Source organism: Crinia signifera, chromosome 2, assembly GCF_055691185.1.
Source record: "Crinia signifera chromosome 2, ASM5569118v1, whole genome shotgun sequence".
NCBI classification, from domain to species: Eukaryota; Metazoa; Chordata; class Amphibia; order Anura; family Myobatrachidae; genus Crinia; species Crinia signifera.
The window spans coordinates 129,494,321-129,512,581 of record NC_139218.1 but is presented as its reverse complement, the minus strand read 5'-3'; the positions used below and the strand labels follow the sequence as shown (position 1 = coordinate 129,512,581).

The window sequence follows — 18,261 nt, the reverse complement described above, 5'->3', positions numbered from 1 at the left end:
TGGGGGTATGAAAAGGTCGTAGGACGCGTACCGCCGCCCCTCGCGGACTCGCTGCGCTCGCCACGCTTCGGGTTCACGTTTATAGTGGGGGGGTGGCGTGGGGTTGCATTTAACATTGTAAGCACCCATTAGGGTGCTCAAAAGCACCCTTTAGGGTGCTTATACGATTTTTAATCGTATAGGGGGTCAAAATCGTGTCGCATCGCATGCCATCGGGTACATGGCATGCGATGCGATACGTTCATCGTACGATGTACATCGGGGGCGCCGCTATAATACACAAGTACCTTGGTTGCTAAAACTATTCAGTGTGCCGGGGGAACCAATGTCTTGGCAATCATACATTACCAGGGAAGTCCAGGAACAGAGCATTTTCTCCCTTATGGAGAGGCTCAGGTAGGCAGGCAAGTATGATATTCTCTATAATATAGAGAATATCATACTTGCCTACCTGACCCTCTCCATGAGGGAGAAAATGCACTGTTCCTGGACCTCCCTGGCCATGTATTATTGCCATCACCTGTGGGGAGCTAGGTAATTGATAAGAAAGGTGTTTCATCACAGTTGATGGCAATCCTACATTACCAGGGAAGTCCAGGAACAGAGCATTTTCTCCCTCGTGGAGAGTGTCAGGTTGGCAACCAAGATATATACCGCCCAACATGTCCCTCTTCAGGAGGGACACATTGCTCTGTTTCTGGGCTTTTTATTAATTAATGTTTTGCCATTACCTGTGTTGAAGCACCTTTCTTATCAATTAACCTGTGTGAAACAGGTGATGGCAATCATACATTAAGACATACTTGCCTACTTTTGAAAACTAGTTTCAGGGAGATTATAGTTGGTAGAAGAATTTTGCACAGCGCCCCATTGAGGGGGCGTGTCATACTCCACCCAAAGGGCGTGTCTAGTTCCATATATGGAGAGATCGTGAAAAGAGATTGTGACCGTGGCACCTAGCAGTGGGGGTGTGTACTGCTACATCTGAGAGGAATCTTTTAAAATTACTTATATACAAATGTAGATGAGCCCCAAAGCAGTTAGTAAGAGCTACTATACTTGGTAAAGTGCTGGGAAATGGTGCTGATGATTCAGTGTAAATGTATCTGTCACTCATTCCTTTTTTCCCCAAAAATATAACAGTGTAATGTGGTCTAGGGGAAATGAGGGAGATTGCTAGACTAATGAGGGAGAGAGGGAGATTGCTGCTATTTCAGGGAGTCTCCTGCAGAATGCAGGAGGGTAGGCAACTATGCATTAAGAGGAAGTGCAGGAGCAGAGCATTGTGTCCCTCCTGGAGAGGGTCATGTTGGGAGGTATGCTATGCTCTGTTTCTGGACTATCAATTAACCAGTTTAAAATAGGTGATGGCAATAATACTTTAAGAGGGAAGTCTAGAAACAGAGCAGTGTGTCCCTCCTGGAGAGGGTCATGTTGGGAGGTAAGATATATATGTCCAGTGTCTGTTTGTGTGTCTCCGAAACAATGCCATCTGTTGACAGCGAGTGAAACTACATCTCTTTCTCTGTCACACATGCAATCACAAGGTAGCAGACTAGCTTTTGTAGCATTTGCTTCAAGTGGGCTTACTAGCAGGGGCATAACTAGTACTCTGAGGGCCCCATAGCAAAATCTTAAATGCCCCCCCCCCCCCTCCCCTAACCACTATACCATCCGTACTGCATTAAAAGATGAATGTAAGCACATATTGGCGTGAGTGTGTGTATGCGCACGCGTTAGTACTCCCTTTGCACTGTGTATAGTGTGTATGTGTTGGTGGTGGGTGCAGATGACATGAGCGCGACCGTACACAGCACTGTATAATGTGTGTGTGTGGAGGAGGGGGGGTTGTCACGCTGGACAAATATGCACAGTATATGCGGCAAGGGGTCAGAAAACATACTTGGGGCAGTATTCAATGAGAATACTCGGCATGTGCAGCGAATCCTGTTTAGGATTCTCTGCACAGTCGCCGTGTTCCGTAGGGCTGGAGCATTCGCTGCCAGCCCTTCCTGTCACCGTATTCAATGCCGCAGGGGCATGAATAATGAATAAAAATAGCATGCCCCTTCACATAATAAAATTCCTGATTTTTTTTTTTTTACACCAATTTAAAAAAAAAAAAAAAGAGGCCAATGTGTGTTGCTCTGTGGGGATCTTATGGTGTGCCTTGGCAATTTTAAAATCTTATTTAGTGTGCCGCAAGGTAAAAATGTTGAAAATCACTGACTTAAGCTACCTCTCCCATGACCTAACCCTAACTGCCTCCTTCCTTTTTATCCTCTCCCACATCTTAACCCTAATTCCCCACCTAGTGCATAACCCTAACCCATGCACTTACTTTGGGTTTTAAGTGTTAGGATTGCGCTGCTGACCATTGCCATGCAGAGCACAGGGATATTGACTACATTCTATTCAGACAGCATGGGTCAACATCTCTCCCGAGGTCTTGTGTTCATTTATGGAATCAATTCCATTCCGAGCTGCTGCACTCCACTGTGCTTCAGTGATACAGTAGGGGGATTGGGGACACAGTGCATAGTGGGGAGGTTGGGAACACAGTGAATACTGGGGGGGAGTGGGGGCACAATGTATAGCAGGGATAGTGTGGGCACACAGTGTATAGTGGGGGGATTAGGGACACAGTGCAGAATGGGGGCATAGTGGGAGGGAGTGGGGGCACATTGTATAGTGGGGCAGATTGTATAGTGGGGGGATTGGGGGGCACAGTGTACAAAATGGGGGGTGGGGCACAGTGGATAGAGGGGGAGAGTGAATGCAGTGACAGAGCAAACTCTTTTGGGGGGATGTGACTACTGACCTTGCACCTTGTATGGTGGTCCCTGGGGTCTGGCAGCTGGCATGCTGAGGCAGCAGATCAGGCAGAGGAGTGCAGGCTTGGCATCAGGCTAAGCATGGCTCTCTCCCCACTCATCTCCCCAGGGTCTGGCCGGCTCTGTACCTCATTTTCCATGGCAGCGGACAAATAGAGTGGTCTGGGGTCTCCTTGACTGTGGCCCTGACCATGAGCAGCGTGTGCTAAGCTGTGCAACCACACCACCGCTCTGGACATCTGACAGGCTCTCTGTGGCCGAGAGGGGATGGCAGCTCCACTGTCCCTCATCAGGAACCCCCCCCCCCCAAGTTGCTAGTCTGATGTCTGGTAATGTTCAATTCAGCTCACCCTGCGAGCCTGGCGGAGATAACCGCTGCAGTTGCAGAGGCTGAGTTGGAGCCTCCCTCTACGTATGCCCGTCCTTGCTCCTCTGCATATCCTGGGCCTGCACATCCCGATGCTGGTGTCACCACTGAAATTGTGACTTGGTGCAGGGGAAGTGGCTATGGGGCCCCCTGAGGCAGTCCGGGCCCCATAGCAGCCACATCCCAAGCACCCTCACTATTTAACCTACTGCTTGTGTTTGTGTAACCCCAATATTTCACTACGGGTTTATTGAATTAAATAAGAGATTATTAATAATTGCTAGTTGGCTCCCTGAGGGTTGGGAACAGAAAACCACAATATGTTACCCAATAATGGTATGGCGCCTTTTAATTTAAATATCATTTAAAGTCCATATATATTGATCCAATTTTCAATGAAGCAGAGAGAGAAGTTCATCCAATATTTGTTTATTTGGTCCTTCAATGAGTTGTCACAGGTGATACAGAAATAGAAACAACCAACGCGTTTCGCCTAGACAGACTTCATGAGGGGAACAGTATTAAAATATTTGGTACTTATGTAATATCTGGGCTCCCGTTTTTCTTATGAGACCGCGTCCCCTTGCGGGGCTTGCTGCGCTCGCCACGCTTCGGGCACGGTGGCTTGCTGCACTCGCCACACTATATAAAATCAACTCCATGCGTAGTTGGATAGTAGGGGTATGAAAAAATGGGGTGCATTTAACATGGGAGCCCAGATAATACATAAGTACCAAATATTTCAGCAAAAATAGAATCTCATGATACTCCCTAATCCTAACTTCCACAAAATTCTCAATAATGCATTTTGATGAATAGTGTGTTTATAAATATATATATATATATATATATGTATAAAAACAAAGGTATTTTGGACATATAACACCAGTCCCTGTTGGACTAATACCAATACCAATGATAAAGGTGGATGTCTGTTCATCCAGGAATAGTAACAGCAAATTTGGGCCTCTCAAAAGAGCCTATATCTCCTACAGGGAAGACTAGTCACGTGGTCGACTAGTCTTCAAGCATCTAGTTAGACACCTAAAGATAGTTGACAGCATCTAGATGTACCAAAAGATAGATGCAAGCGTTAGGTCGACAGGAACGTGATCTAGTCACCATGTAGCAATCGCCATCTTTTTATGGTGAACTGGAATGTGAACTTTTAACCCCTTCCCGACATTTGACGTATATATACGTCATGGCCGGGAAGTACTTCCCGACACATGACGTATATATACGTCATGACTTCAAACTGTCACTGCGTCTAGAGACGCAGTGACAGAGGGACGATGTCTGCTGTCCCTGACAGCAGACATGTCCCTGCATGCCCAGGGGGGGCTGCGATGCCGCCCCCCCCGTCGGCGATCGCTGTGATTGGCTGTTCAGTGTGAACAGCCATTCACAGCGTTTTCTGTGTCACCGGCGAATAACGTTTGCCGGTGACACGCGATCGGAGGTGATTGGTGCTGTAAAGTACAGCACCAATCACCGCGGGGTGTAAGGGTGACACTGGTGTCACCCAACCTCACCCCGCCCGCCCCCAAAGGCCGTGATTGGTTCGTCGGACCGACGGACCAATCACAGCCATGGAGGGGGGTTTAAACTAACGGTGACTGCACTGCAGACGCCATTCCGGTCTGGAATAGCGTGCAGTGCGGTCACCGTGCCCAGCTGCCGCCATTTACTGACCAGAACCTTGCTAAATACTTACCTGATCACTGCCTGGATCTTGCTTCATCTTGTGACATCCTGTGCTGTGTTGTGCTGTGTTGTGCTGCTGCAGTGTCATCGAGTTAGAGAGAGAGAGATAGAGAGAGAGAGATAGAGAGGCCTAGTGACAGAGAGTGCTATATTTTGTGCTGCTGCAGTGTAATAGAGTTATAGATAGAGAGATAGAGAGAGATAGAGAGAGAGAGATAGAGAGATAGTGACAGATTGTGCTATATATTTTTTATATAACTGACTGCTGCCCCCCCCTTTTGTGCTGATCAGTATAAATTAACTGATCAGCAACTTTTTGGGGGCGCAGGTTTTTTTTTTATATATATATATATATATATATATATATATATATATATATATATATATATATATACCTGTCAGTGCTGCTGCTGCAGTGTTATAGAGTGATAGATAGTGAGAGATAGAGAGAGATAGTGACAGAGAGTGATAGAGACTGCTATATTTTGTGTCTGCTGCCCCCATTTTGTGCACCCCCAGCAACTTTTTGGGGGTGCAGGGGTTATTTTTCATATATATAACTGTCAGTGCTGCTGCTGCAGTGTCATAGAGTGATAGATAGTGAGAGATAGAGAGATAGAGAGAGATAGTGACAGAGAGTGATAGAGAGTGCTAAATTTTGTGTCTGCTGCCCCCGCCTTTTGTGCTGATCACTATATCTGAGGTGATCAGCAACTTTTTGGGGGTGCAGAGGTTTTTTTTTTTTATATATACCTGCCAGTTGCACTGTCAGTTGCACCAAAGGTTGTGCACCTGCTGCCCCTCACTGGTAATCAGTGTCGCACCACTGATCACCTTTTTTTTTTTGTGGGTGCTGTGGGGTCTTTTTTTAATTTTTTTTTTTACACACACTGTGATTTTGTGGGTGTCCTGTGGCCACTGTGCGCTGATCAGTGACTTACATCACTGATCATCTTTTTCGGCACAGGGTTGATCTATTTTTTTTTTTTTTTGATCAAATTCCTGTTGCCTTTGAGCGCTGTTCAGTGACAGACGTTACTGACCAACATCTGTGCTCAATTTTTGGCGCAGGACCTTTTTTTTTTTTTTTTTTTTTCCCCTTCAATTTTTTTTTTTTAACCCCTTCAATTTTTAATTTTTTTTAACCCCTTCAATTTTTTTTTTTGTATAAAGTATTTTTTTTTTTCTGCACTACATACACACTACACACTACATACCCCCCGGGTTGAAATAAAGTTTGTACCCCCCCCTACACTATACACGTGTTGAAACATTTCACTACCAGTAACACAAAAATAAAAATGGCATCCCAAATGTCATCCCAAATGTCATCCCAGTCATCCAGAAGAATGTATTCAGTGGAGGAGGCATATGCCATGCTTGCCTCTGACTCTGACACAGCCAGTGATGCAAGCGGGGAATTTGAAGGATTCGTCTTAAGCTCCTCTTCCTCCTCTGGTGATGAGGGACCCCCTCAAAGACGCCCCCGTAGAGCAGCTGAGACCCACCCCCCAATAATTGATCTCGTATGGACCCCACCACCAGACAATTTTGAGCCCCAGGTTCCTGAGTTTTTGGCCATGCCAGGAATCCAATTTGATTCCACAGGTCTCAGAGAAATTGACTTTTTCAAATTATTTTTCTCTGATGATTTTATAAATTTAATGGTGGACCAAACTAATTTATATGCCCAGCAGTTTATTGCTCAAAACCCCACGTCATCATTTGCTAGGTGGACCCCTGTAGATGCAGTAGAGATGATGACGTTTTGGGGTCTGGTGTTTCATATGGGCATAGTAAAAAAGCCAGAAATTAGGCAATATTGGAGTACAGATGTTCTGTACAGCACCCCATTTTACCGTATGGCCATGCCCCGGGCTCGATTTGAGACGATCCTTAAATTTTTGCATTACAACGATAATGCACAGTGCCCACCCAGAGATGATCCCACCTTTGACCGGCTATTCAAAGTCAGGCCGGTCATTGATCATTTCAGTGCCAAATTTGAAGAGATGTACATCCCAGATAAATTAATTTGCATAGACGAGTCCCTTATACATTTTAAAGGAAGGGTTAAATTCCGCCAGTACCTTCCCAGTAAGAGGGCAAGGTATGGCATAAAAATGTATAAGCTGTGTGAAAGCACCTCAGGGTACACTCACAGGTTTAGGGTATATGAAGGGAAGGATTCAAGAATTGAACCACCAGAATGCCCCCCCTCCCTCGTAGGTGTTAGTGGAAAAATTGTCTGGGATTTAGTGCACCCCTTCCTGGATAAAGGTTATCACCTCTATGTGGATAACTTTTACACTAGCATCCCCCTGTTTAAGGCCCTTGGTTCAAGAGGTACAGCAGCTTGCGGTACTGTGCGCAAGAACCAAAGAGGCCTCCCAAAAACGCACATTGCCCAAGTAATGAGAAGGGGTGAAAGCAGGGGAATATGCACCGAAAATATGTTGTTGGTCAAATATAAGGACAAGAGGGATGTCCTTATACTGACAACAATTCACGGAGACAGTACCACCTCCGTCCCTGTACGAGGTACCAGTACCCACACCTCAAAACCGAATTGTATCCTGGATTACAATAGGTACATGGGCGGAGTGGATCTTTCAGATCAGGTACTGAAGCCGTACAGTGCCCTGCGGAAAACAAAAATCTGGTACAAGAAGCTGGCCGTGTATATCATCCAGATGGCACTGTATAACGCTTACGTGCTATTCCGTTCTACCGGCCAGAGGGGGACATTTATGCACTTTCAAGAGGAAGTCATAAAGGGCCTAGTATTTGGGAACCAGCAGGCAGAGGGCCCCAGTACTTCTAGTACTGGCCCCCGTATTGTACCAGGGCAGCATTTTCCGAACGAAATCCCCTCCACTGCAAGAAAGGGCAGGACACAAAAAAGGTGCAAAGTTTGCTATAAAAAGGGAATAAGAAAGGAAACTATTTTCCACTGTGAAACTTGCCCCGACAAACCCGGCCTATGTATAAAGGAGTGTTTTAAAATATACCACACATCTATGGATTATTAGGTTCATCATTTCACCGTGCTTCGGGGGTCTTGCTAATGCCACATAGCACCCACCAACATTCCACCAGAATCTGAGCTGCAAAATCCAAAAATCACTCCTTCCCTTCTGAGTCCTGCCATGCACCCAACTGGTATTTTTTGGTCACATATGAGGCATTGCCGTACTCGGGAGAAATTGGGGCACAGATTTTGGGGTGCTTTTTCTCCTTCATACCTTCTGAAAATGAAAAATTTTGAGCCAGAACTGCATTTTTGTGTAAAAAAATGTAATTTTTCATTTTCACTGCCCAGTTGTATCAAAATTGGTGAAACCCCTGGGGGTTTGAAATGTACACTATACCCCTAGATGAATTCCCTGAGGGGTGTAGTTTGCAAAATGGGGTCACTTGTGGGGTGGTTCCACTGTATTGGTGCTTTGGGGGTCTTGCTAATGCGACATAGCACCCACCAACATTCCACCAGAATTTGTGCTGCAAAATCCAAATATCACTCCTTCCCTTCTGAGTCCTGACACTTTTTGGTCACACATGAGGCATTGCCGTACTCGGGAGAAATTGGGGCACAGATTTTGGGGTGCTTTTTCTCCTTCATACCTTCTGAAAATGAAAAATTTTGAGCCAGAACTGCATTTTTGTGTAAAAAAATGTAATTTTTCATTTTCACTGCCCAGTTGTATCAAAATTGGTGAAACCCCTGGGGGTTTGAAATGTACACTATACCCCTAGTTGAATTCCCTGAGGGGTGTAGTTTGCAAAATGGGGTCACTTGTGGGGGGGTTCCACTGTATTGGTGCTTTGGGGGTCTTGCTAATGCGACATAGCACCCACCAACATTCCACCACCTAAAATCACTCCTTCCCTTCTGAGTCCTGCCATGCACCCAACTGGTATTTTTTGGTCACATATGAGGCATTGCCATACTCGGGAGAAATTGGGGCACAGATTTTGGGGTGCTTTTTCTCCTTCATACCTTCTGAAAATGAAAAATTTTGAGCCAGAACTGCATTTTTGTGTAAAAAAATGTAATTTTTCATTTTCACTGCCCAGTTGTATCAAAATTGGTGAAACCCCTGGGGGTTTGAAATGTACACTATACCCCTAGATGAATTCCCTGAGGGGTGTAGTTTGCAAAATGGGGTCACTTGTGGGGGGGTTCCACTGTATTGGTGCTTGGGGGGTCTTGGTAATGCGACATAGCACCCACCAAAATTCCACCAGAATCTGAGCTGCAAAATCCAAAAATCACTCCTTCCCTTCTGAGTCCTGCCATGCACCCAAATGGTATTTTTTGGTCACATGTGAGGCATTGCCGTACTCGGGAGAAATTGGGGCACAGATTTTGGGGTGCTTTGTCTCCTTCATTCCTTGTAAAAATGTAAAATTTTGAGCCAGAACTGCATTTTTGTGTAAAAAATGTAATTTTGCATTTGCACAGCCCAGTTGTATCAAAATTGGTGAAACCCCTGGGGGTTTGAAATGTACACTATACCCCTAGATGAATTCCCTGAGGGGTGTAGTTTGCAAAATGGGGTCACTTGTGGGGGGGTTCCACTGTATTGGTGCTTGGGGGTCTTGCTAATGCGACATAGCACCCACCAAAATTCCACCAGAATCTGAGCTGCAAAATCCAAAAATCACTCCTTCCCTTCTGAGTCCTGCCATGCACCCAAATGGTATTTTTTGGTCACATGTGAGGCATTGCCGTACTCGGGAGAAATTGGGGCACAGATTTTGGGGTGCTTTGTCTCCTTCATTCCTTGTGAAAATGTAAAATTTTGAGCCAGAACTGCATTTTTGTGTAAAAAATGTAATTTTGCATTTGCACAGCCCAGTTGTATCAAAATTGGTGAAACCCCTGGGGGTTTGAAATGTACACTATACCCCTAGATGAATTCCCTGAGGGGTGTAGTTTGCAAAATGGGGTCACTTGTGGGGGGGTTCCACTGTATTGGTGCTTGGGGGGTCTTGCTAATGCGACATAGCACCCACCAAAATTCCACCAGAATCTGAGCTGCAAAATCCAAAAATCACTCCTTCCCTTCTGAGTCCTGCCATGCACCCAAATGGTATTTTTTGGTCACATGTGAGGCATTGCCGTACTCGGGAGAAATTGGGGCACAGATTTTGGGGTGCTTTTTCTCCTTCATACCTTCTGAAAATGTAAAATTTTGAGCCAGAACTGCATTTTTGTGTAAAAAAATGTAATTTTTCATTTTCACTGCCCAGTTGTATCAAAATTGGTGAAACCCCTGGGGGTTTGAAATGTACACTATACCCCTAGTTGAATTCCCTGAGGGGTGTAGTTTGCAAAATGGGGTCACTTGTGGGGGGGTTCCACTGTATTGGTGCTTTGGGGGTCTTGCTAATGCGACATAGCACCCACCAACATTCCACCACCAAAAATCACTCCTTCCCTTCTGAGTCCTGCCATGCACCTAACTGGTATTTTTTGGTCACATATGAGGCATTGCCATACTCGGGAGAAATTGGGGCACAGATTTTGGGGTGCTTTTTCTCCTTCATACCTTCTGAAAATGAAAAATTTTGAGCCAGAACTGCATTTTTAGATGAATTCCCTGAGGGGTGTAGTTTGCAAAATGGGGTCACTTGTGGGGGGGTTCCTAACTTTTAGCATCTTATGGTGCCTAGAAACCTACATGGTGCCTTAAAAATAATCTCATAAAAAGGAGGCTCCAAAATCAAGTAGGTGCTCCTTCTATTATGAAGCCTGTGGTTTGGTCAACGTGCACACTAGGGCCACATATAGGATATTTATGAAAACAAAAGACTTGGGGGAATCAATTTTTAGTCACATTTCTCTAGTAAAATGTACTGTGTTCCTTAGAAAAATGTATTAAAATTGCAAATCTGCAAAAAAAAAAAAAATTTTGAAATTTCACCTACACTTTGTTTTAATTCCTGTGAAACACCTAAAGGGTTAACAAACTTCCAAAATGCTGTTTTGAATACTGTGAGGGGTGCAGTTTTTGAAATGGCATCATTTATGGGGGTGTCTCACATACAAGTCCCTCAAAGTCACATCAGAACTGAACTGGTCCCTAAAAAAATCAGTGTTTGAAATTTTCTTGAAAAATTGAGAATTTGCTAATCATATTGTAAGCCTCCTAGTGTCCAAAAAAATTAAAAGGAAGTTGAAATAATGATGGAAACATAAAGTAGACATATGGTCTATGTTAGTTATTAACTATTTTGAGTGGTATGATTATTTGTCTCACAAGCAGAAAATTTAATATTTTGCAAATTGCTAAATTTTCCATTTTTTTACGACATTTTGGTATTTTTCACAAAAAAACACAGACTGTATCGACCCAAATTTACCACTAATTTGAAGTACAATGTGTCACGAAAAAACAATCTCAAAATCACTGGGATAAGTAAAAGCAAAAAAAAGTTATCCCCACTTAAGTGATACATGTCAGATTTGAAAAAAAGGGCTCTGTCAGGAACGCAAAAACTGGCTCTGTCAGGAAGGGGTTAAAATAAAGGTTTTTTTTTTTTTTAAATTGGTGTAAAAAAAAAAAATCAGGAATTTTATTATGTGAAGGGGCATGCTATTTTTATTCATTATTCATGCCCCTGCGGCATTGAATACGGTGACAGGAAGGGCTGGCAGCGAATGCTCCAGCCCTACGGAACACGGCGACTGTGCAGAGAATCCTAAACAGGATTCGCTGCACATGCCGAGTATTCTCATTGAATACTGCCCCAAGTATGTTTTCTGACCCCTTGCCGCATATACTGTGCATATTTGTCCAGCGTGACAACCCCCCCTCCTCCACACACACACATTATACAGTGCTGTGTACGGTCGCGCTCATGTCATCTGCACCCACCACCAACACATACACACTATACACAGTGCAAAGGGAGTACTAACGCGTGCGCATACACACACTCACGCCAATATGTGCTTACATTCATCTTTTAATGCAGTACGGATGGTATAGTGGTTAGGGGAGGGGGGGGGGGGGCATTTAAGATTTTGCTATAGGGCCCTCAGAGTACTAGTTATGCCCTTGCTAGTAAGCCCACTTGAAGCAAATGCTACAAAAGCTAGTCTGCTACCTTGTGATTGCATGTGTGACAGAGAAAGAGATGTAGTTTCACTCGCTGTCAACAGATGGCATTGTTTCGGAGACACACAAACAGACACTGGACATATATATCTTACCTCCCAACATGACCCTCTCCAGGAGGGACACACTGCTCTGTTTCTAGACTTCCCTCTTAAAGTATTATTGCCATCACCTATTTTAAACTGGTTAATTGATAGTCCAGAAACAGAGCATAGCATACCTCCCAACATGACCCTCTCCAGGAGGGACACAATGCTCTGCTCCTGCACTTCCTCTTAATGCATAGTTGCCTACCCTCCTGCATTCTGCAGGAGACTCCCTGAAATAGCAGCAATCTCCCTCTTTTTTACCTTGCGGCACACTAAATAAGATTTTAAAATTGCCAAGGCACACCATAAGATCCCCACAGAGCAACACACATTGGCCCCCACAGGAAAAAAAACTATTGGCCCCATATAAAAAACAATTACACTGGCCCCCACAGGTAACAAAAATAAAATACCTTGGCCCTTCACATAAAAAGAAGAGGCCAGTAAATAACAGTTGAACTGGTGATGGCTGTAAACTGGTTTGCGCTTCTATAGATCTGGGGGCACGCTTGAACAGCTCAAGGAACACTAGTGTGCCACGGCACAGTGGTTAAAAAAAACCCACTGGCTTAGGGTTACAATATTTACCAAATTGTGCCTGGATTTTAAACATTGCATAATGTGTACCAGGTTTTAGCTCTGGTGATTAAATTAAACCATTAAGTGTTCTTAAGTAATAGGCAGTTGGTCTTTTGCTGAAATACTTTTGCACAGGGTTCACTATTAGTCTACAGAGGTGTCTCCTAAGTGCAGAGATGACATATAGCTTTGTGTGAACGTGCTTGAATCAAATGTAAATGATTCCCAGACTTCCAGGAAGTAGTGTGCATGAGTGCATGTCTCCATCAATACATACATAAATGGCTTGATTGTTTTAATGGTATTGTTTCTTTACACGAACATGGGAACATGGCATTCTAACCTTGTAACAATTTTGCCCTGTAGTCTTTTTGGCTTTTATAATGTTGTAGTTTTCTATGTTTTGCCCTTTGCTTGGTTTGTGCGGTCAGGAACTCAGTATAGTACATGTACTGTATATGTTCATCTGTGCTGAAAAATGTACTATCGATACAGTCCATTCAAAGGCTTCTGCACTAGGTTCACCCATGATAAGTTAGTATTTCATTCTTATCACACAGTGAAATAAAATGGAAGATGTTAGGACAATTGTTTTATGTTCAAAGGATATCAGAGATATTTTAGATTATTTAAGGTGAGGGTAACAGCAGAGTATTCCAAAATTCCACAAAACACTTTAATAAAGATTGATTAAATCCACATATGAAAAGAATTGGCAATTCAAATCCAGTAAATAAAAGTAATCTTGTAAACAATTCATCCAGTATAGACCAGAAAACCTAGATGGTTGATAATTAGTCAATTTTCAGGTTTGCCACTCATCTCCGGAAACAAATGTTCAATGAGTACTAGCATTTTGACCATAATTACAGTATTTCAGTATTGGACTACTAAAACATATTGTCCTTTTTTTTTTTTTTTGCAGGATAAAATTAAAGATATTATATGAATGAAATAAGAAAACTGGTCGCCTAACCTGCATTAGGGAATGGCCACAAAAAGTGGAGAATGTTCAGTGGGCCATCATCTTTCCCCTGAGAGCTTTGAGAACAAGCATGAGAGGAGGCTAGAATTCCATGAAATCATGAGAAGCCGCTACAACATCACATCCTGTCGCCAGGATAATCCCAGCTGGGGCAGAGCACAGAAGAGGCATTCTCCACGCGAGCAGGAATTCTTCAGGAGAAGACACCTCTGGATTGAAGAATCAGGAGAGAAACAAATTAGGTCAAAGAGATATATCAAATATTCACCAGTGAAAGAAAATTCCAGTAAACCCTTTCTGAACAAATATTTAGAACCGACATTAGGCAGTGAGGTAAGTGTTAACTGTGAAGTGTATATATAAAGTTTGTTTTATATTTATTTTACTTTATAAAATACTAGCAATATACTATTGTCGTGATGAATGAGTCCGAAAAGATGATTAGCAGGTAGGCCCTTATTCTGGTTGGTGCGGTCAGAGCCGCACACGGGGCTCCGGCCGCACAAACCAAGGGCCGCCCACCAGACGGATCGCCACGGCCGTCCGTACACGGACGGCTGGCGATCCGCACAAAAATGGTGGAGGCGTACGCCTCCACCATGGTGGGAGCTGCCCCCTGCATTCGATGGTCGTCGACCATCGAAGGCAGGGCCGCACGCCGCGGCAGCTCCCGCAAGCTGAGACCACACGGACAATCGTCCGTGTGGTAGCTTGTATGGGGGCTGAAAGCTGACATCCGGCGACGTCAGCTTTCCGCCCCCATGTCATGGTAATGAGGGCGTCATGCCCTCATTACCATGCATACGCCCCGCGTTTGCATGGGAACGCCCATGAAACGCGGGGCGTACACATAGGGAAATGAGGGCATGAAGCCTCTCACGCCCCTATACGCCCCCTTTGCGGCGGACAAAATACGTCTGCGGCGAAGGGGGCTGCACATGCGCAGATTGACCTCTGCGCATGTGCAGAGTCCAAACATCGGCGGTACGGCCGCACGCGGGCCGTACCGACCGAATCAGAATAAGGGCCGTAATTTGGTAAATTTAAAAGTGCACAATTAACATGGAATTCAATGGGAAAAGGGGTCCTTTTCATACCCCTACTATCCAAGTGGGCATGGAGTTGGATATAAACCTGGGGCGAGCGTAGCGAGCCACTGAGCCCGAAGCGTGGCAAGCGGACGGTATTCTATGTCCCCTCGCGGGGCTCGCCACGCTTCGGGCTCAGTGGCTCGCTACGCTCGCCACAGGTTTATATCCAACTCCATGCCCACTTGGATAGTAGGGGTATGAAAAGGACCCCTTTTCCCATTGAATTCCATGTTAAAATGGACTCAGTCCATTTTAACATTGAATCCTATGGAAAAATCGGGTCCATCGCATCGCATCGCATCGCATGCGATATGGTCGGATGCGATGCGATGGACCCGATTTCAAAATTGGCAGCCCAGTTAGTACATAAGTACCTTGCACAGATACTGAAACACACAGAACACACACACTTAAACATTGCCAGGATACGCACAGCACACTACACACACATATTTATGTAGCACACCTCACACACTTACACACTGGACAGATACACATAACATACCTCTAACAGTACAACACACACATGTTAGGCGCTGCTCTGCCTTAAGGGTGTCCCAGACCCTTTTGGTTCATAGTTAATGTTTGGTCGATGGGCATGAGCGCTGCATGGATTTGTTTGAATGTTATAAGTGTAAGAACTTGAAGAATAAGACTTGAAGATAAGATGAAGATTAGCCATGTTATAGTGTACAATTTACTCAATAAAGCGTGAAAAAATATAGGTGTACAAAGAAATACAATCAAGAAATGTAGAAAATTAGGATTCAAAAATAAGTTCTGATTCAAGTTGATTGTTTGGATGGGGGTGGGTTGCGAAACAAATCTATATGTGGGGGGTGGATATTGTGGGCTTAATTGGTGACCCATCAGTAGATTTGTTTCGCAACCAACCCCCATCCAAACAATTATCAATTTGAATCAGAACTTATTTTTTAATCCCACTTTCATTTCCTGATTGTATTTCTATGTACACCTATGTTTTTTTCTCGAGTTATTGAGTAAATTGTACATTATAACGTGGCAAATCTTCATTTCAGTCTAATTCTTCAACTTCTTATACTCATAACATTCAAACAAATACAGGCAGCGCTCATGCCCATTGACAAAACATTATCAATGCACCCGTTGATGCTTGCGATGGCTGGATCAGTGGATTGGCCTGGCGGGTGTAGGAAAGAATTTAGCCCATTGCACCCATTCCCAGTGGTGCATTGCGGTCCAGGTAGCGTGCGTCGCGTCATGACGTCACTTGGTCGGGTTAAAAAAAACGCAAGGTTTTCCCGGGCAACACCGGGTGGGTCAGCTACTTATCAATATTATCAATAAAACAGTGACTTACAGGTCAAGATCATATAGGACAAATACAGGGTATAAAAACAAATATGCGTCAATATACAATACTGAAATAAGTAATAGGGTGGCTGAACACCAAGGAATTTTGTCTCGTTGAAGAGAGTATGATGAAGATGAATTAAGAGAAGGAAGAGATTACATTTTAAAATGGGAAGGGGAAGACAGACAGGGGTGACACAGATTGGGTAAACAGTGAGAGGAACAGATGGTTATGATGAGAGTTGGCTGAGTGTGGTGAAGAAGTGAGACTTGAGAGCCTGTTAACATTTTGTAGAGAGGTGGGGAGTCTAATAAGGAGAGGCAGGAGGTAGGCGGTAGGCGTGGGAGGAAGTAATCAGTAGGCAGGAGAGGTGGCATGCATAGGAGAGGTGGCTTGCATTAGCAAAGTGAAGATGATGGATAGGAGTATAAAGAGAGATGTAAATGGGAGAGGAGGGAATGGGGGCTTTGTAAGTAGTGTGAGAAGATTGAAGGGTTCTGATAGTGGTGGGAAGCCAGTGAAGGGCTTGTAAGAAAGGGGAGGTGCACGTAGTACATTTGGTGAGAAAGATGAGCCCTACTGCAGCATTAAGGACAGATTGGAGTGGAATCAGGCATTTGTCTGGGATGCCGCATAGGAGGAGATTACAATAGTTCAGATGAACAGTGGGTGGATAAGGGTCCTAGTAGCATCCTGGTGGAGAAGAAGTCCGATCCTGGAAATATTTTTGGGATAAGAATTGCAGGTTTTTGAGAGATGCTGAATGTGTGGTTTAACAGTGTACTTGGGGGGCTAGAGGAAACAGTAGTGCCATCCATAGATAATGAAATTGTTGGAGGGAGGGTTGGAAGATAATCAGCGCAGTCTTAGACATGTTGGGTGAAATGTCATGTTTTTAAATCGCACTAAATTGCATGATAAAAAATGGCACATTTTGTGGAAAACTCGCAAATGTAATAGGGCATAACCAGCCTGAGCTCATTGATCTGAACATGGTTCAAAAATATGGGGGCCAAAAATCATAGAGGTCTCCCGTATTTCTGAAACCAGCCCAGACTCTTGGACCGGTCCTGGTTCTAAAAATACAGGAGGACAATAAAAACTGGGGGTCCCCCGTATTTTGGTACCAGCACCGGGCTCCAACACTTTTTTACATAAGGTCCCTCGGCTGTACCATGCGTACCGTGGCCGGGGTGCCTGGGGGAGTGGGGACCCACCCCAATAAAGGGATCCCACCCAGGCTTCACCCATCCAGGGCTGAAGCCCGGGGCTGTCCCTGGCCGGTGGATGCCAAGCTAATACGCGTACATTTTTAAAATAAAATATTGCTTTTTACAGGTCTCCCCCGCATTCTGGGACTTGGCAAACCACAAGGCCCAGCATGCAGGGCATTAATGGACCCCCTTGGACTTGTAGTTCACCTGTAAAAAGAATGTTTAATGAAAAACACACACACAGAGAAAAGTAAAAATGTAATACACATACACATTTTACACCATTATACTTACCAATCCAGGCTCCAGCGGTGTCTCTGTGCTGCAGCTCACCCCGCACTGACTGCGGGATGAGCCGGCTTCCTTCTCGCTAATGGCAGCCTGTATAGCACTGTCACAGCGCTATACAATCACTTAGCAGTGGTTGGCTCTATGTGTCTCCATGGAGATGCTTTGAGACAATCAGGGGAGCCACACAGCCTATGCAAAGGGGGGGGGGGGGGGGGAGTTTAGGGGAATTGCAAGGCTGTGACACTAAAAGTGGCTATGCTGGCTGTGTACCTGAACAGATTCGGTATGAAATCCCGACGGTCAAAATCCTGAATGGGTCATAATCCCGACATGGACAAAATCCCGACATTTAAAATCCCGACATGGTCAAAATACTGACATATAGAATGTACAGGTGAAACAGTCAACATGACATGGGTTTTTTCACTGTTTTTTTTACCCGAATGTCGACATGGACACAGTTGGAAGTGAACCGCATCGCTCACTTCGCTTGCAATGCTTTGGGCACGTTGAGTCGGTGCGGTCTGCATATTATTTTATTCTCCCACCACGCCCTAGTGCAGGGCTGGGCAACACCGGCCCTCCAGATGTTGATGAAATACACATCCCAGCATGCCTTGCATCAGTTTCAGCATGGCCAC

At 44.6% G+C, this 18,261-nt stretch overlaps 1 protein-coding gene across 4 annotated transcripts in view; it reads left to right on the top strand.

Moving 5' to 3' along the window:
- Positions 1-18,261, top strand: part of TRAF3IP3 (TRAF3 interacting protein 3) — a 73,786-nt gene that overhangs the window by 17,585 nt on the left and 37,940 nt on the right. For all 4 annotated transcript variants that reach the window (XM_083172812.1, XM_083172813.1, XM_083172815.1 and 1 more), the window contains exon 2: positions 13,629-14,021. In XM_083172812.1, coding sequence (XP_083028938.1) covers positions 13,692-14,021 — 330 coding nt within the window. In that variant the 5' untranslated portion in view covers positions 13,629-13,691. The remainder of the gene's footprint in view (positions 1-13,628; positions 14,022-18,261) is intronic.